The sequence below is a fragment of the Mytilus galloprovincialis genome, chromosome 13, assembly GCF_965363235.1.
Source record: "Mytilus galloprovincialis chromosome 13, xbMytGall1.hap1.1, whole genome shotgun sequence".
In the NCBI taxonomy this organism is placed as follows: Eukaryota; Metazoa; Mollusca; class Bivalvia; order Mytilida; family Mytilidae; genus Mytilus; species Mytilus galloprovincialis.
In genome coordinates, this window is record NC_134850.1 from 6,410,689 (window position 1) to 6,438,166 (window position 27,478).

At 31.9% G+C, this 27,478-nt stretch overlaps 1 protein-coding gene across 1 annotated transcript; it reads right to left on the bottom strand.

The window, feature by feature from the left end:
* Positions 1 to 627: 627 nt before the first annotated feature.
* LOC143056004 (uncharacterized) lies at positions 628 to 27,478 on the bottom strand. Its single transcript, XM_076229075.1, has 6 exons — positions 27,292 to 27,478; positions 22,842 to 23,533; positions 20,698 to 20,809; positions 13,854 to 13,955; positions 13,378 to 13,686; positions 628 to 1,251 (listed from the first exon to the last, which is right to left on the bottom strand). The coding sequence occupies exons 2-6, from the start codon at positions 23,523 to 23,525 to the stop codon at positions 1,220 to 1,222; spliced, it is 1,239 nt and encodes a 412-aa protein (XP_076085190.1). The 5' UTR covers positions 23,526 to 23,533; positions 27,292 to 27,478; the 3' UTR covers positions 628 to 1,219.

The window sequence follows — 27,478 nt, forward strand, 5'->3', positions numbered from 1 at the left end:
TTGTGAAGATTTCAGTAATTTAGCATGATTTTATGATGCTAGTACCCGATATATGTGCATTGTATTGTCAAAAACAGCCCATATTTATGTAGTAGAATCATTTTACTTTCCAATAAATAGCTTCATAATTACATTATCACAATTTTGTAAAACGGCTATATTTTGGGGCCAAAAAGGGGTCTTACTGAACCTACTCCTTTCTGTGCCTATCCTATATACCCTCATTTTCCTGTGGCAGACTAAATATACCCGACCTTCATCCCGACCTCTATTACATACAGGAATTATCTATCGTGTGTATTGTATGTTTGATATCGTCCTTAACCTGCAATCAACAATCAATCATTATAACTCAATCTTAAATGGTCCAGATTAAGTTTATTTGAGGTACAAATTACGTAAAAAAGAAAAGGAAATACAGTTGTTTTTAATTGTCAGTTGTATTTGTGACCATTTAAACCAACAATAGCTTTCATGAATTATGGTACTAGTATGTATTATAGGTCTAAAGCAAAATTGGTTAATCTGAAAATATTTTTGCCTGTCTGCGGTTACGAGTCTCAGCTTGTCAGTCGTTGTTTTTTCTCAAATCTCATTGTATTTTTTTTTTCATTTGCGGAATTTGGTATAGGTTGCTGATCTTTAAAAGTCTCTGTTGGATAGTTAGTCTGAAAGTGTAATTTGATGAAAGCCGTACGTGTATTATTACCAAGTAATACTTTTTGTCATTGGGTCGCTATTTTATTGACAGATACATTTTGTACATCACATCTACTTAATTTTTACTTAAATTATTCATCATAGATAGAGGTAAGGAGAAACTAATCCACAGAACCAAACTTATCATTTCAGTCTTCATCTTAACCACAAAGGGTGACTGGGGAAGAGAGATCAGGTCACTAAGGCCTTCCGGTAGTACAACCCTTGGCAAAGTGGAGCATCATGTTGACTATGCGGGATATACAAGTACGCAGCCACGTCCACTCAGTATTGGGACATTAAATTCATCGTAGGGAGTCACTGCACGTTAAGAACCCCTTCAAAACCACTGGCAATATTTCTGTCTGTATCTTATAAACACTAATTTTTCAGTGGCAGTTAAAATTCCTCCGACCTTCATCCCTAATAGCATCTACAACAGGACCTATCTTTTGTATTTATTACTAAATTGTCGTCAATTGCACGGAATATTTGCCAACGGACATTCAGCCACCAACAATCAACCAACTATGCTCGAGGGAGTTGCAATCTCTGTAATTTAAGAAGAAAAATTGTCTTATAAATCTTCTCGATACTGAAATACCTTCTCCTCAGCTGGGGAATCATACAGGACCCTCTGCAACACTGGTATCAACCCAGTGCAGGTAAATAAAAATAGCAGGTAATTAAAAACAACACTTCACCAATTTATTGTTTCTGAAATACTTATCTTTTTTCCATTCTTGAACCATGTTAAGAACACCCTCCCCCCTGTGGTCCTTACTACCTTTAACTTTGTTTATCATATGTTGTTTTTGTAAAACATAATACTTATATACTCATCCCAAGATCACACATTTAGGTTTTTAAGCTAGGACCCTTTTTAAAATAGTCTATAGAACTGACGACAGGTGACTCTTGAAATGTTTACTATTATTATGTATATTAATGATCTTGTTGATATTGTTTATTTTTATTTTGTTATATTGTGCAACATGCTATAAAAATGTAGAGCATTATGGCAATAAAGATTTGAATTGAATTCAATTGTAAAGAAAACTAACACCCGAATTTATGGAGTCGAAATGAATAAAGTAGAAGCACACCGGCGATGTTGGCTAGTAGAGCGGTTTTGTTTTTTTAATAGAAATTTTAAATTGTCTCACAGTACTTGCATTTTAAATGTATTCTTAATTTGTTCTCGTCTTGAAAATTTATAAAATATTTGCCATTGATCGTAAAGCAAACAACAATTTAGCAACTGATCTTTAATGAGGTTACTAGTAAGAAAAAATGTCTCTGCGGATTGTGGTGACCGATGTTTAGTTTCGTTCAAATTATTCTTTATGAATAAAACTTTAATTTTTAATGTGGGGAAAATGTAAATCATAAATATGCACAAAATAAAAGTTAAAGTTTTTACGGAAATTTACTAATAAATACGTTATTAAATATGATAAAAGATATAAATGAATTTAATACGAAAATAAAAGTAAATGGTCACAAAACTTTGTGATATTCGTGCTGCAATTTTAGTACATAAACTAGTTTTGTCCTTAGGTCCACTCGATTTCATTACTTGTATCGAATCAGGAATAGGTAAACAAGAAGTAAACTTTTTCCAATATTTGAACTATTTAAAATATGTTGCTTATAGTTCAAAAAAGGCAGCACGAAATAATTTAATATATTGAATTAAATCTTTAACAAACATTTAACAATATTTTTTTAAATTTATTTTATCTAATGATAGTTTAATATTGTATTATTATTTTTAGTATTGCGTTTATGCCATATTTGTTGTTTTTATTACGTTTTAGGACGATGTAACTTTTAGGACTATCCTAAGACATCTAATTGTATATCCTAACTTTAGGACCAAATTTAGGACATATCTTATTTTAAGACTTTCGTTAACCCGACTTAGGACTAAGACGTGTCCTAAGACCATCATAAGACATGTCTTAGTCCTAGGACAGCTTCGTTGACACGGCCCCAGAGACACATGTCCTAATTTTTAAGAAAAGGGACATAAAAAGTATTTAACAAAAATAACCGGTTTTTCAAAACTATATTTTCAAAATGCACTGCATAATTTAAACAGCTTTAAAGTGTTTCATTTCATTTTATGTTAGTGTCAATGTTCATGACTTACGAGTATTATATTTCTTGTGAAATTGATAGATGAGCGGGTTTTTTTTACAACTACCAAACAAAAGAATTTAGCGTAAACGTCAATTAATGGACAAGCAACCAAACGAGAAAAATAAAATTTAAGAGGCATCTGCATGTACATGTATAACTAGTTTGGAGTTAGAGAAATCCTTCAATGCTTCATGATTCTATTCAGATTTGTGCGTTTTTCCGACTTACGAATAAGTCAATAAGATAAAAAAGTAATTGAAGCCAAAAAAAAAAGGGTACATGAAATAACGTAATAACATAAGTTTACATACACTACAAACTCCTCAGAGTCTGAATTGACCAGTTTTTGTGCTCGACCAGTAAAATCGAGCACACATTTTACTCGACTAGTCTCGACATTGTCTCGACTGTACTTCACTGTACTTAAGTGTACTCGACTAGGTCTCGACTAGGTCTCGACTTTACTTAATTAGTCTGATTCAGTACTTGATGATCTTTGTGTAGTCTGAAATGGTCTTGACCAAGGCTCGACCTGTCTCGACCTGTCTTGACCAGTCTCGACCTGTCTTGACCAGTCTCGACCTGTCTCGACTAGTCTCGACTTAGTCTCAACCAATCTCGACCTGTCTCGACTAGTCTTGACCTTCAAATTTAGTTTTGACTGGTGTAAAGCAGCCCATCTAACTAAATTAAATATTGATCTTAAAAAATTCAAGCTTATTAGGTAGTTTGATTTATTGCTGTGAAATGAAAGAATTTAATTTTACAATATGTAAAAAAAAAATTATTATATAAAAATTCAGATAGGCATCTTTAATTTTTTTAATAACTTTTTCCAATCAACTTGGATTTTCATCAAACTATGCAGCTATCTTACATATATATCAAGCTTACTGAATCCCATTTCATTTAGTTTTTTGTTGTATTGCTGTAAAATTTAAGAATTAAAGTAATTTTTGTAAAAAAAGCTAGGATTTGCAATTCGGACAAAATAGAGATAGTACACTTTAATTTTTTAAATAACTTTTTCAAATCAACTTGGATATTCATCAAACTATGCAGTTATCTTACATATATATCAAGCTTACTGAATCCCATTTCATTTAGTTTTTTGTTGTATTGCTGTAAAATTTAAGAATTAAAGTAATCTTGGTATAAAAAGCTAGGATTTGCAATTCGGACAAAATAGAGATAGTACACTTTAACTTTTTTAATAACTTTTTCAAATCAACTTGGATTTGCATCAAACTATGCAGCTATCTTACATATATATCAAGCTTACTGAATCCCATTTCATTTAGTTTTTTGTTGCATTGTTGTAAAATTTAAGAATTAAAGTAATCTTGGTAAAAAAAGCTAGGATTTGCAATTCGGACAAAATAGAGATAGTACTCTTTGATTTTTTTAATAACTTTTTCAATCAACTTGGATTTTCATCAAACTATACAGCTATCTTAAATGTATACTAAGCTTACTAAATCCCAGGTCATTTTGTTTTTTGTTGTATTGCTGTCAAATTTAAGAATTAAATTAATCTAGGTCAAAAAAGCTAGAATTTGCAGTTTGAACAAAATAGAGATAGTACACTTTAATTTTTTTTATAACTTTTTAAATTCAACTTGGATTTTATTGAAACTATATAGCTACCTTGGTGATGTATTCTTCTTACTGAATCCCAGGTTGTTATAAAGTTTGTTGTATTGCAGTCATATTTAAGAATTAATTTAATCTAGGTAAAAAAAGCTAGGATTTGCAGTTTTGACAAAATAGAGATAGTACACTTTAATTTTTTAAATAACTTTTTCAAATCAACTTGGATATTCATCAAACTATGCAGCTATCTTACATATATATCAAGCTTACTGAATCCCATTTCATTTAGTTTTTTGTTGTATTGCTGTAAAATTTAAGAATTAAAGTAATCTTGGTATAAAAAGCTAGGATTTGCAATTCGGACAAAATAGAGATAGTACACTTTAATTTTTTTAATAACTTTTTCAAATCAACTTGGATTTTCATCAAACTATGCAGCTATCTTAAATGTATACTAAGCTTACTAAATCCCAGGTCATTTTGTTTTTTGTTGTATTGCTGTCAAATTTAAGAATTAAATTAATCTAGGTAAAAAAAGCTAGAATTTGCAGTTCGAACAAAATAGAGATAGTACACTTTAATTTTTTTATAACTTTTTAAATTCATCTTGGATTTTATTGAAACTATATAGCTACCTTGGTGATGTATTCTTCTTACTGAATCCCAGGTTGTTATAAAGTTTGTTGTATTGCTGTCATATTTAAGAATTAATTTAATCTATGTAAAAAAAGCTAGGATTTGCAGTTTTGACAAAATAGAGATAGTACACTTTAATTTTTTTCATAACTTTTTCAAATCAACTTAGATTTTCATCAAACTCTACAAATATCTTTGCAATATATTGATCTTACTGAATCATAGGTTGTTATTATGTTTGGTGTATTTCTGTCAAATTTAAGAATTTAATTAACCTAGGTCAAAAAGCTACGATATTAGAAATATATCTTTTCTCATAATTTGGGAAAAAGTATACATAAAATATTAATATAATTCCTTTAATGTTTTATTCCTTTTGATATACACTATATAAATATATCAAAAAGGGATGAAACATTAGAAATTATTAAAATAGTTCTTCTGATTTGTGGTGATTTATAAAGCAATACCTTCTGCTTGGGGCAAACTTATTAAAAAGATCACATCTACCAGAGAGTTTTAAATTCTAAATAACATTTATTCAAAGTTGCAACATCCTGTTAAATCTAAATCGCAGGGCTTTTAATTCACTAGATAAGTAATACACGAGTTTAAGAAAAGTAGGGCTTTCTTTTTACCTGTAAAACTCACGTGTACTGATGTAATTAAATCATGTATAGTGTAATGTCATTAAATTTGACAAAAATATATTTTAAAACTACCTGGGATTTAGTAAGATCACCAAGGTAGCTATATAGTTTTAATAAAATCCAAGTTGATTTGAAAAAGTTATAAAAAAAATTAAAGTGTTCTATCTCTATTTTGTCCGAATTGCAAATCCTAGCTTTTTTGACCTAGATTACTTTAATTCTTAAATTTTACAGCAATACAACAAAAAACTAAATGAAATGGGATTCAGTAAGCTTGATATATATGTAAGATAGCTGCATAGTTTGATGCAAATCCAAGTTGATTTGAAAAAGTTATTAAAAAAATTAAAGTGTACTATCTCTATTTTGTCCGAATTGCAAATCCTAGCTTTTTTTACCAAGATTACTTTAATTCTTAAATTTTACAGCAATGCAACAAAAAACTAAATGAAATGGGATTCAGTAAGCTTGATATATATGTAAGATAGCTGCATAGTTTGATGCAAATCCAAGTTGATTTGAAAAAGTTATTAAAAAAATTAAAGATGCCTATCTGAATTTTTATATAATAATTTTTTTTTTACATATTGTAAAATTAAATTCTTTCATTTCACGGCAATAAATCAAACTACCTAATAAGCTTGAATTTTTTAAGATCAATATTTAATTTAGTTAGATGGGCTGATTTACACCAGTCAAAACTAAATTTGAAGGTCAAGACTAGTCGAGACAGGTCGAGACTGGTTGAGACTGAGTCGAGACTAGTCGAGACAGGTCGAGACTGGCAAAGACAGGTCGAGACAGGTCGAGCCTTGGTCAAGACCATTTCAGACTACACAAAGATCATCAAGTACTGAATCAGACTAATTAAGTAAAGTCGAGACCTAGTCGAGACCTAGTCGAGTACACTTAAGTACAGTTAAGTACAGTCGAGACAATGTCGAGACTAGTCAAGTAAAATGTGTGCTCGATTTTACTGGTCGAGCACAAAAACTGGTCAATTCAGACTCTGAGGAGTTTGTAGTGATACTTATATGTACCTAGTAGCATTTAATAAAACAACATTTGAACTTATTATTACCATTTTTTTCAATTGTAATTTTATGTTTATGTATATTTAATGTTACCCGATATGGAAATCTACTAAAAATAAAAATCATTTGAATGGGTATTTCTGGTGTATATACATGTATCACACGTGCTAACTACATGTACAATATACGGAAATGACACGTCTGAGTATTGTAAAGTTACTGAAGGAAGATTAATGTCAGGTGTATGTATATCCCTGGACGAAGAATTTACTGGTGTGTCAAAACGTCTAAGGATGTACTTAGGTGTGTATTGGAATTTGTGTCAAATATTCGGACTTCTTAGTGTTTTTCGATACAATACACTGTAAAATATTTTGCCCCATAACACCCATTTATTTTTTCATATAAGACTTAATGGCTCATGAAAGGTCATTTACCAAAGTTTTAGAAGATTTTTAAATTCTTTCTTTTGTTTTGAGACCCAAATTATACCAATGCAAATATAAATTAAAAGTCCGAGTCAGCCTTTTCCCGCCATATTTTAAATCTCAAATATCTCCAAAAGGAGGTCCATGACCTATCAATATTTTTAGCTTATTGTTATCCTTAATTGATGCTCTACCAGCTTATGGTATCAATTATAACTTCTTAATTTATTAATTTTCACGTAACCTCACCTAAGTACATCCTTAAGTGTAATTTGTCATATTGTAAAGGTTTGAATCGCGCTCGTCTCTTCTTTTTTATAATATGAATTGCGCCAATAAATGGAGTTTGACACATTCCCCATTTCCATTCTCTATTTTATTAAGTGTGTTATAATAACCTCGAAACGATTAACCTATTTACACCTTCATTTAACATCAGAATACTGACTTCAACTGTTAAATAACTTTATACTTACTAAAATTACTAAAATTTGAAATTATGTACTTTAAGAAAGTCTCCTTCTGTATGCCATGTTTTTTGTTTCATTCCATCAGGTCCTTATTGCACTATTTTGTTCTAAGTGCATTCACTAAGGAGGCGCTTTGCGGTATTCATTCTTGTACCTTTAAATACCGGAAAGGACTTCCTCGGTGCACTAAGAACAAACATTTGAAAACAAGTCAATAATATTTGCGCATTTAAATGATTGTTTTATTGGCGCAAATGAATGCTGCAGTTTTTACAATAAAGTGATGCAAAAAGAGAATTGGCGTAATTAAGTTGTGGCGCAAATTATTTCTTTTTTAGCGAAACTGGATATCGACCTTCAAAACATTGTGTGTACACAAACGAAACAGTATTCATCTTTTACGCAATCTAGCCGGAGAATAAAAAATCTGCAATTTGTGTAGGATTTCAATTCTAGAATGTAATGAACAAGTAAGAAGATCGTTAGAAACCTTAAGCGAATCGGAAAATGAGCTATGCACGATGAAAGTGAAAAAGTTGGTGCGTCGATAAAACATTTCATAGATGCATGTGATAATTGTAAAATTACAAGTCTTTAAATAACATCCATTTGTAGAACTGATTATTTCGATCGTTCAAATATGTGTAAAATAATAATGCAAAAATATATTATTCAGCCTCTTTCATGTAAATACTGTAGATTTGTATTTGATCATCGATTGCAAACATTACGCCCAGTGACAAATATTTCATGTATTCGTACAAAGAACAAATCAACTTCTTTTTGAATACAATTGATTGGTTATTAAAGGTAAATGATTTGCGACAGAATAAGTGAAACTTGGCCAGAGGCTTACCTCTATGATAAAGAAATATAAAAAAGGTAGAGTTATTTTTTTAATTCTGTATTTTACTCATACATTGACTTAAGCACTTTTAACAGTAAAAAAAAACAGTTTTAACACCGATAGCAGGAATCACAAGCGACGGTGGTTCCATAGATATCTTCAACGAATTTGTATATATCCCTGGCAGTTTTCGGTATATATCAGACTCTGACATTGAGGAGAACAAATACCATAGATGTGTTGTCTTTTTTTCTAATACATTTAGATATAAAACGTTTACTTCATATAAAGCCTCATTTATTTAACATTATATATAATTTATTGTGTCAAGGAAATATTTGGATCAGAGAAATATATGTCGGAGGAGAGAGAGAGACATATAAACATATTTCGCGGTATTTGGTCTCTTGTTGTTCATGTCAAAATGTGATGGGAGGAAACGTTTCCCCTTCGTTTTATATATATATTCAATAATGATATTAGTTAAAGATTTAATCCAATCCAAACTAATAATTGTTTTTTTTCTTCGCATTTTTTTTTATATTAAATCATTTTAACTCAAAACTATAATAATTGAAATAACTTTCTGAAATAAAACCCTAACATACTTGTATATCAGACGCTTAACAAAACGATATACCATACGATTGATGAAACGCTAAACGATATTACATACCATACGATAAACGAAACGCTAAACGAAACGCTAAACGATACCATAAACCATACGACAAATAAAACGATTAACGATACCATGAAGCATACGTTATACAAAACCCTCAACGGTGACATTTACCATACGATGAACGAACGATGAACGAACGCTGACCGAACGTTGTACGGACGCTATACGAACGCTGTACGTACGATTCCCGAACGAAAAACGTGTTAACTTTTACGTTACAGGGACTGTAGTAGTCTGTTGTTTTTATGTATTATTGTCATTTTGTTTATTTTCTTTGATTACATCTTCCGACATCAGACTCGGACTTCTCTTGAACTGAATATTAATGTGCGTATTGTTATGCGTTTACTTTTCTACGTTGGCTAGAGGTTAACCCCGCCGCATTTTTGCGCCTGTCCCAAGTCAGGAGCCTCTGGCCTTTGTTAGTCTTGTATTATTTTTATTTTTAGTTTCTTGTGTACAATTTGGAGTTTAGTATAGCGTTCATTATTACTGAACTAGTATATATTTGTTTAGGGGCCAGCTGAAGGAAGCCTCAAGTTGCGGGAATTTCTCGCTACATTAAAGACCTGTTGGTGACCTTCTGCTGTTGTCTTTTCTATGGTCGGGTTGTTGTCTCTTTGACACATTCCCCATTTTCATTCTCAATTTTATCAATAAAAAAAAACTGATGTTGTAAATAGATAAATAAAAAGTAATAAAACTTTGAAGTTTTGTAGTTATTGAAGAAAGGAGATAATGAAATACTAGAGTAAGTTCCATACAATTAGTCGAATAAAACCGATAATATCATATTCAATGAAATGTTTTGATAGGACAAACAAAGTCTACTTAAAGATCATCGGTTCCAACATACATAGTAACACAAGCTTGAAATTGTATGAAGAGTAACTAATCATCACTATGTACACTACCAAGAATTAACTCACAATTCTCTTGTACTATTATGCGCTCTTGTACATCAATACTAAACGGCTACATGATAAATTTGTAATCTTGAACTTTTGATAAATTCATTTACTTACATTTGTTCGGTAATTTTTGTTTTCAGTACGGATGTTTTCGCTACTGTGACAGTTCTAATTGCTTAGTATTGTGACAGTCAACAGTTTCCAATACTGCAACAGCACTGATATTAGCAGTACTGTAACAGAACTGTTTTTTCAGTATTATTTCAGTACTATTTATAGACTCATTTATGACAGTAATGATTCAATACCTACTTTTGATTGTTGGTCCTGATTGGAATTTCATCTTGTTGAAGTCACTTTTGTTGTGAAGTTTTTTTTCGTTTGTTTGTAAGTTTAATTTTAATAACTCTTTTCATAATGATAAGAAATAAAGAGATTGTTTTATGATTGCAAATAATACAACCATTCACTAGATATACACCATTAAAATGTTGATATTAAGTATTCTTTTTTAAATTCTTATATACCAATGTTTATAAATTGGGTGTGGTTTACAATATTTCAGTAAATTTTGTATTAAGTATTTGTTGCAAAACAGAATAGCACCTGTAGGGTTATAAAACACGATATTGGAGTGCTATATAGACTTTGTTACCTCCAACATTATAGACTTACAACTATGAAATAAAATATGTTATGGTATTGATAATTCATTTTTCGTTGTTTGATCATGCGTGGTTTCACTTTCACTTTTCACTTCCTCTGGCCTTTGTTAGTATTGTATGTTTTTTTTATTTAATTTTAGTTAATTGTTTTGGAGTTTAGTTTGATGTCCATTTTCAATGAACTAGTACGCATTTTGTTAAGGAGTCATCTGAGAACCTCCTCCGGGTGCAGGGTTTTTCACGTTGCGTTGAAGACCTATTGGTGACCTTCGTCTGTTGTCTGGTCTTTGGTCGGGTTTTATCTCTTTGACATATTCCCCGTTTACATTCTCAAATAAACATAACGTCATCATTAAACGAACTCCAAAATAAATTGACTCTAATACCCTAGTCCCACTAGGCCACGATCGCACTACGATCTGTGAAAAAAATGCAAATTTTGATGATCGTAGTGCGATCGTGTAGATCGCAGTAAGGTCGTATCACGGTCGTGGTGAGGTCTTCAAGATCGTGAAGAGCGTGACCAACTTTGAACATGTTCAAAACAATCGTGGTGCGGTCGTGGCGAAATCAGGTCGTAGTAGAAGCGTACTGAGAGCGCACTAAGATCGTAGTGAGATCGCAAAGGTCGCTGTACAATCGTAGCGAGAGCGTAGCGAATGCGTAGCGAATGCGTAGCGAAAGCGTGATTCTATTCGGAGAGACTGCGCTACGATCGCACAGCGACGTTATCACGACCTCACTACGACCATCACGTTCTCACTGCGACCCAACTACGCTTCCTCTACGACTATACCACGCTGTTCAAGACCATAGTACGATTCTAGTACGCCCTTGCCGTCCTCATCACGCTCTTCTTACGACCTGACTACGTTCACACTACGATCATCATTCTCATTGTCATTTTCACATAAAATATATAAAAAAAGCTCCCTAGATTTTGTTTGTTTGAATGTAATTATCCATTTGCTCTAACGGCTCAACCATGCTTCTCGTTTTTATATAGATTAGACCGTTGGTTTTCCCGTTTAAATGGTTTAACACTAGTAATATAACGTGCTGATTGATGTGAGCCAAGGCTCCGCGTTGAAGGCCGTACCTTGGCCTATAATGGTTTACTTTTATAAATTGTTACTTGCCATGGATGGAGAGTTGTCTCATTGGCACTCATACCACATCTTCCTATATATATATTGATACATCTATGTCATCTCTGTTATCGTTCACTAAAATATCGTCATTGAGATTCATGGACCAGCAATAGGTTGTAATTTAGGTTGGATTGGTCGGTCCGACATCTCTGCTTGATCAGGATTCGTTACTTTGCTCCCTCTGCCTCTACATCAACTCCTACCACTATGCCCACGTGTTCTGGTAGATTTTGGTGGCATGACTGTATTGTTTCCGAGAAATCTACGATTTAATCAGAAATAGAAGGAATTGAACTGTATTAATATGGAACACGATGTTGACGTTATTGCTGAGAACGTAGTAAGATCGCGCTATGAGTATGAACGTAGTATAATCGTGGTAAGAACGTGTAATAATCGCAGTAAGATCGTGTTGCAATCGGATAACTCGTGGTATGGTCGTAGTGAGAACGTGAAGAGCGTAGAAAGATCTTGATAAGCGTAGTGAGGTAGCAGAATAAGCGCGGTGAGAACGTGGTATAATCGTAGCGGGATCTTTGTAGAAGCGTAGAGAGCACGTAGTAGCATCGTGAAAGCAACGAAAATTTACATTTTCATGCCGCTCATACCGCGACCTCACCACGATCTAAATTTATTTTAGATCGCGGTGAGCGTGGTGCGATCGTGGTCTAGTGGGACTGGGGCTTAACATAACAGTCACACACGTTAAACTACTTAACACAGTTAAAATGAAAAAAAAATATCACCAATTGAGGAAAATGAAATATTTAATACTCTATTCAATCAAAACAATATTTTGTTCAAGAAAAAATACATTACAAAATTTCATTCCGGGTACAAGACTCGAATCCCGCTTAATGCATATATATATTTTATCGTTCTGACTTTCGTATCCAACTACTTTACGATGAAGGCTTTTAGCGAGGTGGTATTACAAAAAAAGTAAAATTAAGATATTTACACATAATTGCTTAATCTTAGTTGTGTAAAATCTCTAACATTTATGATAGAGTATACCCTCATACCAATTGCATAATTAACCTGTAACAAGTGTATACACAATTAAATCATATGTAACTCTTGTTAACTTTTTGGCTTCCTCAATGTGAACCGTTTGGATGTAATAAATTCCAATCATTAAATAATACAATTGACAACATATGAAAGTATGTCTATGTTAAACTCTTGAAATATTGTCAAAATGTAAAATAGACAGTCTTTTCAACAGAAATGGTTTAAGTTAGAATATTAGTAGTGCATTCAACTACTTCTGATAAATTCGCTAATACTGTCAAAATAGGCCAAATGTATTACGTGTGAGAGCAATCAATTAAAGTTGCTTTCAACTTGCCTATATTTCTGATTGCATTCTCAAAACGAAAAAAAAATATATCCTGGTTTAACTGGTACTTTAAAGTATTTCTGATTATTTTATTGAGGATATCAAAAATAAATAAAAATACCTGACGTGTCTGGTACATTTAAGTTAACACACAATTCTGCATTTTCCATTGTATCAATTTCCGCATCTGATAGCATCGTAGACATAAGTTTGTTAATTTCGGAACGAAGTTCATGAACATTTCCTAGGACCTGTTTTGATATTTCTGCATACATGCTTAGGTCATCGATTGAAATAGCTTTAATTCTGATATTCATGTCTGGTGTTCCGGTTAATCTGAATTCATCTATAGCTTCAAATACCTTTGTTTTATCCCATGAAGTCGGAATGTCAAGTTGCATGAAAACCGGTATAAGGATTCTCTTGTTGTCTGAAACATCAGAGTAAAACTAATCAATAATTTTCTATATATCGTGTTGATTTACAAGACATTTATAGAATCTAATAGGATATTTGATATTTATAGTGTAACACTTAATTCGAAATAATACATAATTTACAATATTAAAATAACATATTCTTCGTTAGAAATCATACCTTTCATTACTAGTTCGGTATCATCAAATAATTCCACATTCTCCTCACTACCAAATATGTTAACCATTACATTTATCTTGTTAACCATGCTATCAAGAGTTTCTGTAAAGAAAAGGTAATTATGATATTCAATAATAACGCGGTCGGTGTTTTGGTATTTAAGCGTTCAAAAGGCCGAAACAATTCAGCAATGACAAATGAATACATGATAATTTATGTCAACGGAAGAGGCTGTCTACTGGTCCTGCAATATCCTCGGAGACCAAATGTCCAACAACAGTGACATCATCACAGAGGTTGCAAATACTCACCATGGATCATGTAGATACCCAGCTTATAACTGTGCACGATATACGCGTGTATTATCTACATATTCATCGGTGATACTCGAATCAAAACAGTTCAAATGCAAATATACAAACAAGCTTTTCATTCTAGACAAAACAAGGTTTTGATTGGATTCGTTGTCCATTGCAAACTAAGCAATATAATGTTAGGTGTAATTACTCGATTAATTTTTAAGAAGAGAAAAGAAAGAGTCACTTGTTCATGTTTTGCGGAAATTCTAGTTGGACAAAATTGTATATTAATACGATTATTTAGGACTTCATGTTGGTGTATATGTTTTGTTTCTGTTTAAGTTGTAACCCCCTCCCCCCTTTTTTTTTGGTAAAAGCAGTACACAACGGAATCAATTAATTTTATATGTCAGATTAATACTCATAACACTTGACTGATTTTAAACCATATAAAATATACAGACATTCTTATTTATACAAATTGTAGAACTCAATATGATAAAAGTCATAAATATTTAACCAAAGATACATTGAAATTGAACTATTGATATGTTGCATGAACTACAATAAGAGTGAGTACGAGTATATCAAAAGGTTAAAGGTCTGCTGCTATGAATTCGGCCTTGTGAATCCACACATAGACAACATGTCACATTCAGGAATAAAAAACAGATCAGACGACTAGTATAACATCTAAAATTAAATAATTAACAAAATACAAAACATACAGGAAAGCCAGAAATAAACGACAACCACTGAATTACATACGTCTGACTTGAGACAGACACATTCAGGAGGTGATGGGATTCATCATGATTGACTGATTCGTGACTGCTTATTCCTTGATTTAAGATACTGCTTATTCCATGTCCTGACTTGAAATACTGTCAAAGTACTTTAATTCATGGGTATCAATTTTCGTGGTTTGAGCAATATTTACATGTTTGTGGGTTTTTAAAGTCTTGGACTTTAGTTTTCTAAAACAAAATGTAAAATTGAAGCCTTAGGAACGAAGGTTACAAATTGTCTAGATTGAAGAAAATTGCAAAGTAAACAGTGACCCGGTAGACTGGTAAATCGTAGTGACATTACTAATTAATCCAAGATAAAATGATCAACAGATTCAAGACCATCAAAGGTGTTAATTAGGCCGTAACATATACAAATGCTATAAACGTATCTTGAATTGTGAAATAATTCTTATCAAAATTAATCCCAGCATGAAATTATTATTTCCCATATGTACGAGAATTTTGATGATATAAAATGAACACTTTATCATACAAGCATATCAACACCGGAAATCTGACTTTCATCGATCAAAAATATTTTTATGAGAATTAAAAGATTAAAAATTGTACAGTTAATGTTATTCTAAAAAGATTAAATGGGTATGTTATTCTAAAAAGATTAAATGGGTATCATCCTGCATGCAGATGTAGTTCATAGTGCGTTTGCCCTGTGACTACTATTATAGTATTTTCAGATTTGACGTTATTCAATATATTCTCTAGATCATATCAGTAGTCAAACCTATATTGGGAACTGGATTTTGACGTGCATTTTATTTTCAGTCTGCAGGATCTAGCAAAATAAACAAACACACGAGTTTCATTTGATCTGGTCCACTCAGTTACGTGATATAGATACAATGGATAAGCGTTGATTCTTGAAAAAGAAACCATGAGCCCGGAGGGCGAATGGTTTGTTTTTCATGAATCAACTCTTATTCATTGTATCTATCACTTAAACTATTGTGATAATGTCTTTTGAAAATTTACGCCTATTCATAATTAGAATGTATTGTAAGTGAGTTTAATATACCATGATATTGTGTAAAACGATCCATTACAATAAATTAGATATCACAATTAAATATTTAAAAAATTACAAATATATTATAACACAACACGTCTGCCCTTAAAGATCTTCATATCATCAGGCATCCGAATGCTATCTGTTTTTACAAAATAAGAAATATTCGAACTTATTTCTATTTGAATTGATCTTAATGGAAATGGAGAATGTGTCAAAGGAACAACAACCCGACAAAAAACATTATGTATAGTGCATATTATACTAAGGATTTTTTTTATCCCAGGAATAGATTACCTTAGCCGTATTTGGCACAACGTTTTGGAATTTTAGATCCTCAATGTTCTTTAACTTCGTACTTGTTTGGTTTTATAAATATTTTGATATGAGCGTCACTGATGAGTCTTATGTAGACGAAACGCGCGTCTGGCGTACTAAATTATAATCCTGGTACCTTTGATAACTAATTATAAGTATGTTTCCGAAATTTATAGCAATAAGCCTAATTCAAGACATATCACGATTTTCTAGCATGGAATTTGCGAATTAAAATTTGTAAAATTATGTAGTTAAACAGATGAAATCATATAATATTAATTTTTAAAACAAAAATGGACCAATATTATGCAATCAATTTTGGTTTTCTTTGAAACATGTGGAATAGCCAACCATTATCCGATAATAAACGACCAAAATCTCTTTATTACACAAAATATCCACAATAACATTCAAAACAAGAACAAAAACTGGAAATTTAGACTATAGGAACAACTAAGAGAAGTCAGGGATTCGAACCTAAACAGACAAGTCCTTAGCTTTAACTCATTCATCTTAACTACGCAACCTCGTGGCTACCAACTCATACTATACGAATACCTATTATGTATATATTAAGGTACAAGCCATGTGTGTCCGTTGTACTGATGTATATCATATATTCATTTATATATATAAAATAGACTTTTAAATCGTAAACGATTGGTAGCCCAGAGGTTTCGTCGATATGTTAATGTCAGTAACAAGTTACAAAACTTATGGGCTGGTTCGATTCCCAGTGAAGGCATATAGAAATTACAAAAATTAAAGGTAAGTTTTTAAAAATAATTCCATTAGTGAACAGAAATCAGGAAATTAGTCAATTCAAACTTAATGATATTAGGCACAGAAAGGAAACAATAGAATATAATCTGGTGAGTCCATTTCAGCGACGGATTTAGGAAGCGTTGATTCTAGAAAAAGAATCCACGGTAAATGAATAGGCTGACGTCACCACAATGGTTTAAACAGTTAAAATCACCTATTGTTTACATGTATCTATTGTTCATATATTATCCATTTAAATCAACACTACTCACAACATCGATCATATGAGGGCAGCTTTGCTAACATTTTCCCAACTTAGTTTATTTTTGCACCTTCTGCAGGAATAAAAAAAATAATTGCAAAATCAGAAAAGTTTATAATATTCTGAACCATATGCATTTAAAAACTAATTATCTAGGTCCAGCCATTCCTCAAACTTTTGCAGGTGGACATGTTTTTCTGTACTCAGAGTAAAATTGATGGTGTAAATTCGGCCATTGTAGCCAAAAGGTTATGATGAATCTTAAAGATATTACCACCGTGTTAAATTAACAGTTATAAGTATAAGTTTATTCAAAGGATTAGAGAGTTTAATTTGGATCGTATCTAAGTTTCTGACTATTTGAACGTTATATTTCTTTCATTCCATTTTGTAGGACTTTCCTGTATTTAATGTGCATAGTTTCTAAGTGTGTGAAAGCCTACAAATGTCATTTGTCAGTATTCAGTACTCCCCTAAAAGTAAAATGGATCATATTCAAATATATCGATGCAATATCTTATACCATTTATCGGGATATTTTCGAATTTAAAATCAAGCGGACCTTTTTTAGCTCACCTGGCCCAAAGGACCAAGTGAGCTTTTCTCATCACTTGCCGTCCGGCGTCCGTCGTCGTCCTGCGTCGTCGTCCGTCGTCGTTAACTTTTACAAAAATCTCCTCTAAAACTACTGGGCCAAATTTAACCAAACTTGGTCACAATCATCATTGGGGTATCTGTTTAAAAAATGTGTTCGGTGACCCAGCCAACCAGCCAAGATGGCCGCAATGGCTAAAAATAGAACATAGGGGTCAAATGCAGTTTTTGGCATATAACTCAGAAACTGAAGCATTCAGAGCAAATCTGACAAGGTGTTAAATTGTTTATTAAGTCAAGATCTATCTGCCCTGAAATTTTCAGACGAATCGGACAACCGGTTGTTGGGTTGCTGCCCCTGTATTGGTAATTTGAAGGAAATTTTGCTGTTTTTTGGTTATTATCTTGAATATTATTATAGATAGAGATAAACAGTCAACAGCAATAATGTTCAGCATGACTGAAATGGTCAGTTGACCCCTTTAGGAGTTATTGCCCTTTATAGTCAATTTTTAATCATTTTTCGTAAATCTTAATTATCTTTTTCAAAAATCGTTTCCTCTGAAACTACTGGGCCAAATTAAACCAAACTTAGCCACAATCATCATTGGGGTATGTAGTTTGAAAAATGTGTCTGGTGACCCGGCCAATCGACCAAGATGGCCGCCATGGCTAAAGATAAAACAATGGGGTAAAATGCACCTTTTGGCTTATAACTCCAAAACCAAAGCATTAAGAGCAAATCTGACATGGGGACAAAATTGTTTATCAGGTCAAGATCTATCTGCCCGGAAATTTTCAGTTGAATGGGACAACAAATTGTTGGGTGGCTGCCTCTAAATTTGTAATTTTAAGGAAATTTTGCTGTTTTTGGTTATAATCTTGAATATTATTATAGATAAAGATGAACTGTAAACAGCAATAATGTTCAGCAAAGAAAGATTTACAAATAAGTCAACATGACTGAAATGGTCAGTTGACCCCTTTAGGAGTTATTGCCCTTCATAGTCAATTTTTAATCATTTTTCGTAAATCTTAATTATCTTTTACAAAAACCTTCTCCTCAGAAACTACTGGTCCAAATTTAACCAAACTTGGCCACAATCATCATTGGGGTATCTAGTTTAAAAAAAATGTGTCTGGTGACCCGGCCAACCAACCAAGATGGCCACCATGGCTAGCAATAGAACATAGGGGGTAAAATGCAGTTTTTGGCTTATAACTCAAAAACCAAAGCATTTAGAGCAAATCTGACATGGGATATAATTGTTTATTAGGTCAAGATCTATCTGCCCGGAAATTTTCAGTTGAATGGGACAACCCATTGTTGGGTTGCTGCCCCTGTATTGGTAATTTGAAGGAAATTTTGCTGTTTTTTTTGTTATTATCTTGAATATTATTATAGATAGAGATAAACAGTAAACAGCAATAATGTTCAGCAAAGTATGATTTACAAATAAGTCAACATGACTGAAATGGTCAGTTGACCCCTTTAGGAGTTATTGCCTTTTATAGTCAACTTTTAACAATTTTCACAAAATTTGTAAATTTTTACAAACATTTTCAACTGAAACTTAACTGGGCCAAGTTCATTATAGATAGAGATAATTGTAAGCAGCAAGAATGTTCAGTAAAGTAAGATGTACAAAAACATCACCATCACCAAAACACAATTTTGTCATGAATCCATCTGCGTCCTTTGTTTAATATTCACATAAACCAAGGTGAGCGACACAGGCTCTTTAGAGCCTCTAGTTTGCAATGCTCTACAGTTATTCCTAAATCTTTTCAGAAGAAATGGATCGGATTTAAGATAATTTGGTTTTCCATATACATGATATAAATGATTCCCAATTGTCTCCTTTAATTAGTTTCTTCTCTTTTAAATTAACTAAAATCTAACGGATAATATAAATGAAAATTGATTACCATCTCATAATTTTATGTTTCTCACAAAAGAACAAAAAGGAAAAGAAATGCTAAACCCTTCTTTCATTGAACATTTTGAACACAGTGGCTTCTTTTACAAAACAGACATGAAAACTAATGGTAGAAGTCTTGTAATTTTGTCCATATTTTCATTACAATAGAATTGTAGTTTCCTTACTCTATTATGTTTTATGATTTTGTAAGTGCCGTATGGAGACAGTGGAGTGCTTCCCCGTGCTTCAGGTTAATGTTCTTATAATATACTAAATTATGGAGTGTGTGTCCGACTCCTCCGAGTGCAGGAGTTTATCGCTGCATTGGTGGCCTTCGGTTGTTGTCTGGTCGGTTTGTTGTCTCTTTGATATATTCCCCATTTCCATTCTCAATTCTATATTTATATGACTATGAATATAATATTATTGTGTATTCAATTTAGGATTTTATAATATTAAATGATGTTTTAGATTTTACCAAGACGGGCTTGAATATGCATGTAGTAAGTAACAGAAATTATCCACAAGATAAAAAAAAAATAAACCGAAACACAACCGCGATAAGAACACTGCAAACCACAAAAAGCAATATGAGTCCATAAATCACTGCACTTGAAACTAACAACTGAGTAACACAAACCCTTAACGATATATAATGGGCTCCAGATAATCAATGATCAGTCAATCTGAAAGAATTTATTCATATCCAAAAATTTCGGAAAATAAAGGAGATGCTTTATGTTTTTCCCATATAATATTTACATTTAAGAACATCTAGTGTTTTGCATATCCATTAACAATTGCTTCTTCTAAAATCCTGAGGTATAAGCACATTATGATATTTCTGTTATAACATAGTGCATATTTACGTATTTTTCTCATGGTTTGATGACATTCTTTTTCCATTGATCTACTAAACAGCTTAGGCATGGTATGTTGTAAAGCAGCTGCTTTCTCGTCAATGACTTGATTTTGTGCTCTCTTGATAACATAAACACGATATTAATATATGCAAATATAAATACATAAAATATAACTGTAACAAGAGGAATTAAGATCAAGACATCTAGTCGTTATCCTTTGTATGACTGATAAATAATAAGTTTATGTGTTATTTTTGTACAGGTTAGGGACACCTCGACGAACATGACGAATAGGGAACTATTCCCAAGTAAGTAACTCTCACTCAATTGAGTTATCCTTTGATATTGCCAAAAACTATTTTTTTAAGCTGGGTCTCTAATCTTAAAAATGAAAAAAAATATAAAAAAAGAAACAACCAACCCCAAATAATCATTTTTTTATTTTTTTATTTTTTTATTTTGGGTTTTAGAAAATTTAGTAGCCTGAAAATTGTCAATTTTCTAATTTTCGAATTATAACTTTAAATCAGATTATGACTATTCGTCTTTGAAATAATTTCCTTTTTAATGAAAATGGTCTATTTCAAGTTCAAAATGTGTCTCAAAAATATCATTTTTTAAACCAGAAAATATTCCTCATTTGAATGATAGTTACTAATTTGGCGGGTTGTCCCCAAACTGTTTTACATTTTTGTAAAGTATTTATAATTTGACATTTCAATCTAAAAATTATAACAAAAACATAACCCTTTTAATAATCGATACTCTATTGATATATGTATGTTCTAAGCTTGTAACAACCTCTTTCCCTTTCTATTTCGAATGATCGTTGACTCGAACTTTTGTAACTATTTCTCTGTGTTTTTCCACCGCGAAACGCGTTGCGGATGACGTGGAAATACTGGGCCTCCGTGTATACGTCCGGTCTTGTTAGCGCTATCACAGGTCTTTCCATATTTTTATAAAACTTATACTATAGATTTATATCAGCAATATTTCTATAATAGTGGACGATCGATTTTTTAAAGAGTTATGCCTCTTGGAAATATTAAATTTATGGAAAATGGCATCGTAGCGCTCTCACGGGTACCCTTTCGGCCATACTTTTATAAAACTTAAATCATAGGTTAATCATCAATATCTCAGACAAGTTCTGAAATGGTGGACGATCGACTTTTTTTAAAGAGTTATCTCCCTTGGAAATATGTGCAACGCGGGTGACACTTCAATTCTGTTCTCTAATTAAAAATTGAATCATTAAATAGAAAACAATCTAACATATATATCTGTTTACAAGACAGAAACAATTTTAAAATGTTATTCATGTTATTTCGTTGTTATATTTTTTCCGTGTTTTTCAAAAACATACTGTTTTTCTTTTAAACAGATTTAATCTTTTGAAAAAGTTTGTTTTTCAAATTCTAATATATCCTCATTAAATATTCTTTAAATATTTAAAAGAAAAAGTATACTGAAATAAAAACCTTTCTTATCTAATGTTTTTCCTCATGTTATATTCATATATATAATCGACATTACGTATGACTACAACTTAAATGAACAAAATATAAAGATATATGCATTTCAAAAATGTCTGCTTTTGCAGCAATATAACATGATGTTTTTTTATACCTGAAATTCTTCCACGAAATCGGTTATGACTTTTTTCATGATACATTTCTCCCTTTTAAAGTAACTGTGTAATGCCAGTCAAAGCAATATTGATATTACAGTCCTTCATAAGTAGTCTCAATCACAATTGGATCATATGCAAAGCTAAGACTAGATATTTTGATTTTTGTCAAGAACAATAGGCATACATGTTTTTGCATAAATATCATGAAGATCATTAATAAAACAGTTAAAAAATGTAGGTTTTAAACTGTTCTCTTGGTTTATAGTGCCATACAATTTTAAAGTGAGATTCCTCTGTAACTATTTTTCAAATCCGTGTTATCTCTCGATTTGAGTATAAGTATAATGAAAGATTACCTCCAATTAGTGAAATATGTAAGTAAAGCCCACATGAACCAGTATTTGTCAGCATGTTACTCCTCCAGATTTACAGTGCTCTCATTTTCGGTTGCTATTTCGGTCCTACTACTTTTCATTGCAATGAAGCTTTACAAATATAATAAAATAAATCTTACCTCAAATTCAGCGCATTTATTTCTCCAGTAATCTCGACAAATTATCTCATACTTTAACATGTAATCACCAATTATGGTAAGTTTTTGTGTTTGCATGATGTGTTTTTCAGCTTCGTTAGCATAGTCACTGCTTATTTCTTTAGCTATTCCCATAATAGACCCTTCTAGTTTTGTCCATTTTATGCCAAACATTTGATCTGTCATTTCTTGTATATCTGACAGATGGAATATTTCGTTCCGCACGTCTTTAATTTGTTCTATCCAATTATCTATCCCTAACGCGTGTTTTCCGCATTTCTGAATTATATAGTTTGCTAGTGTGATATCAACCACTCTGACATCTATTTGTGCTTTTGCAGAATATTCACAGATGCAAATTTGAGTCAATTTATTTCTGGCATATTTTTTGTGATCACGAATCTGGTTCCTTTCGTCTGATTTATACAGGATCAGTAACTGCTTCCTTGATATCAATTTCTCTTTTTTGATGCTAGGTATCCTGCATTCGCAACATTGAGATGTTTCGTAAATATGCACCAACTTGTGTTTCTCCTTATTCAAAAATGTTTCAAAACTATCGGGTCCGAGTATCTTTTCTTTAATATACTTAGAGATAACAAGGTATGCGACATCAACTATGAGGGCCACTAATTTAAAGTAGTTGTTTCTATGTTGTTGTGTCATATCTATATCTAAAAAAAAATATTGATTTTCATTCAGTAATTTTTATATTAGAATAGAAACCATACCAAGAAAGTTTAACATAAGTGTAAGTTAACGATTTATCATTATCTAATGTGAGATAAGGAACTGTATGATTGGGGAATGATGCTCCAACATAATTACGTTACCAATACGAATCTGTTGACCGAAACGATATCTGTACGTCTCAACTTACAAGCGACTGAATGGCGGCGGCCATATTTCTTTATATACCAGAATAGTCGTCTAATTAGTATTTCCATGGATTGTGACATTTTCACTTATTTTGGACTCGCATGACAAGTGATGCAGGCAAGGCAGGAGACGATAACCATGTATACAAACCCTGTTTCGCTTGTTTTTCAGTTCGTTCGATTCCATTAATTTTTATGAATTAATCAACTATGAATATAAGTACACAAAAACGGATAACTACATTTCCATTTTCGCAATACATAATATCAGCAATGGTATCAATGAGCTTCATAGAACGTTATCATGAAGAGTAAAGATGGAATCTTTAGATGTGTATACGATTAACAATAAGTTGGAGGTGTCGGATGGGTATGAGGTTTTTATTAAATCAATTTTTTTTAAATGTTGTGACGATCGAAATGTACTTTCCCGTTTTTTTGTAGAGCATATAGAGTGTACAAATTTAGCAACCATACGAAATTTCTACTACCACCATGCACTTAAAATCACTCGAAAATTGGTTAAAATACACACTGGGTCAGACATAAACGGATTTATTAAGATATATAACTGCAGATAATCCACATAGAAGTATAAGATGAAGATAAGGCTCTTCTTTTAGGGATTGGAATCCATAAAGAAATACACCAAATAAAATGTCTTTACTCTAACCTAAAGCAACCAATGTACCATACATGCACATAAAACTGTCAACTACAACTCATTTGCTACAGACATGTATTTAAATAAATGACCTAGAAGGATTGTCAATAGACGCTGTATATGTTTTGAAGGTTGTCCAGGTATGACAAACATAACCGGTTTAAAAATACACATTTAAAAGACTACTATTTACCATAGTATAAATAAACTCTTACTTTTTATGGAACGCTATCACTGCCTTATAAAAGGAAACTACAATGACATGATGCAAATGTTGCTTACATGATGGGAATTCTCCATTTGCATCTTGTCGTAGTAGTTTCTTCTAATAAGGCAGTGATGGCGTTCCATACTCTTGTAATAAAAGAAGCGATGAAGTCGCTTTGGAAATGGTATCGATCGATGTGTATACGTGTTGTATTTAATGATGAAGTAGGTATATCTCTTTAATTCATTAAGTAAACATATTGTGTTCTGTCTTTGTCATTCGTAACAAATTCATAACGATCTCAAATTCTTAGTTTGGCTTTATAGACATTTTGATATGAGCGTCACTAAATGAGTCTGATGTAGACGAAACGCGCGTCTGGCGTACTAAATTAAAATCCTGGTACCTTTGATAACTAATAAGATATGATCACGTTTTAAAATTTTATACATATGATAATGCGATCAAACAAAAACAAGTTTGAAGTCACAAATTATGAATTTATAAAAATGACAAAGTTCTTTGATATAATCGTTGTTTATTTAATTGTTTGAAACGTTCACAACATTGTTTATCAAATACAGACATTTATTGTGGAAGTATGTTCACAAATACAGAATTTCGACAACCGTGCATTTACGGTTTTATATGTAAACATTGCAAAATATCGTTTACAGATTTAGGAGGAAGAAAGATTGAACGGTCACCGCTACCAGTTGAATGTCTAGATACTGTATCGACATGTTTAGCGGTCTAAGATCTTTGGATATTAGAAAAATAGTTTGAACTGTAGTTTTCCCGGTTGAGTCCTCATCGGCTATGACATTTAATAGAGTGTAGATTCGCATGACAGGTAATGTTTGCATATAAGTCGACGCTTCTCTGTAGACGGACTTGTTTATTACTTTTGAAGATCATTCCCTCATTTTTCGTTTGCTGTATTGATTTGTCTCTTGTTAACCAAAAGAAGAGATTTGAACACTAAAAAAACACTACAGTCGTTTTTAACTCTTAATTTTATTAGGTCTTTCCACTTTTCTGTGGAAAGACCTATTGTACTTGTTCTGATTATTAGCTCCTTCCACTTTTCTGTGGAAAAAACTATTGTATTTCTTCTTCTGATTACTTTCTTTTCTCCGCCAAATCTAAACTTTTTGTTTCGCAATATATCGCTTAGATGTTTTTTTATATTATATCGTACAGTTTATGCGCTTTTAAATTTCACCCTGCTAAACCGATCAACTTTCTTTGTAAGACTAATCACCTCATTCACTGTTTCTTAAATGTGTGCATCTCCTTCGTAACAAAATTATTTTTACAAATTGTTCGATACATCGTCATGATTTTTTAACTAATTTGAATAGAAGTGATTAGAGGAAATTTTATAGGAGTTATTAACCCTTACCAAACAAAGTTTTTTTTAACTCATTAACCGTATACCGTATAACCCTTGAATCTTTTTATTTGAGGTCCCTAGGTCCTAATTTCAAAAATTAGGCCAAGGTCAAAGGTCAAGGTCATGTTCTAATTGTGACTTTTGCTTGTTTTTGCATTTTGTCTAACACTTTCAAAGATTAATACAAAAGAACAAATGCAAAATGTTTGCTTAATTGTTATGAGAATATGTTACATTTAGATGATACGATTTAATGGCATCGTATAGGAGTTAATGCCCCTGAAATGTCTTTATGTTCAGTTTTTTTTTAATATAACTTCTACTTGGTTCACTATAAAGCCATATAACCTTTAACAAAAGGTTAGGTGACATATGAACTTGAATGACAACTGAAAGTGACGTTGAGTTAAATGGAAGTACCTTTTTTTGAACTTTTTTTTTTATCTAAAAGAACTCGGAATCCATATATTTTGTAATTTAGATACATTTACTTAAAGACTAGAAATGTATTTCGATCAACCGGAAGTGACAATTATCTCCCCGTTGTACAGGAAAACGTATATAGAAACTATTATTTTTTGGAATCAGTGTGAAAGAAGCTATCATATGAGACTGCAAGTGATATTTACTTCACCGGAAGTAGCACATTATCTCCCTTATTTCACATCAGTGTGAAGAAAAATATGATAACATGCTAGTTTTTACTTTGAGTAAACAGATCTAGCTTCTTTTCAATAAAATTTAAAAATGATGTGGAAAGACCTTCAATTGTCTCTGAAGATTTTTTTTAATTTATAATTGAAATTGTATCTGGTTGTGATGCTCTTTCATTTGCATTTACAACATGGACAACATGCACTCTTTGATTCGAGCCCTTACTTCCTTTCACTGATATTTCTAATTATTGTTGTCTCTTCTCCTTAAAGAAATTATTTTTCAACAAAAACAAGAAAAGGGAAAATTTTATTTTATAGTTTATGTGTTTACCTCAGTCTTCGTTTGTAACCCTGATTTGTTTTCTCTCAATCGATTTATGACTTTCGAACAGCGGTATGCTACTGTTACCTTTTTATTGTTATGCTAGTATTTAACTTTATATAAAGCGGGTGGGTACACAGTCTCAATTATCAAATGATTTGATTGATTGATTGATTGATTGATTGATTGATTGAAGGCATTTACAATCAAATCAAATTATCTTTAGCTTCAATGAAAATATTATATTAAATTAGGTTTTTAAGATTGATAAACTGTAGGATAACGTTAATTAAACCAAATGTTCTTACCTGAAACTATTTGATCAAGAGTCAAATAAGACAAAGATGATGAAATGAATGATTAATGTTGTCCATGATAAGTTATTGACTTGTAAGTACATTGTCATTTGTGCAATATCATCACACGTTCATAATTGTAGTGAAATTTTATTTGATATAACTTTCATTTCAACACAACGGATTCCACATTTGAACT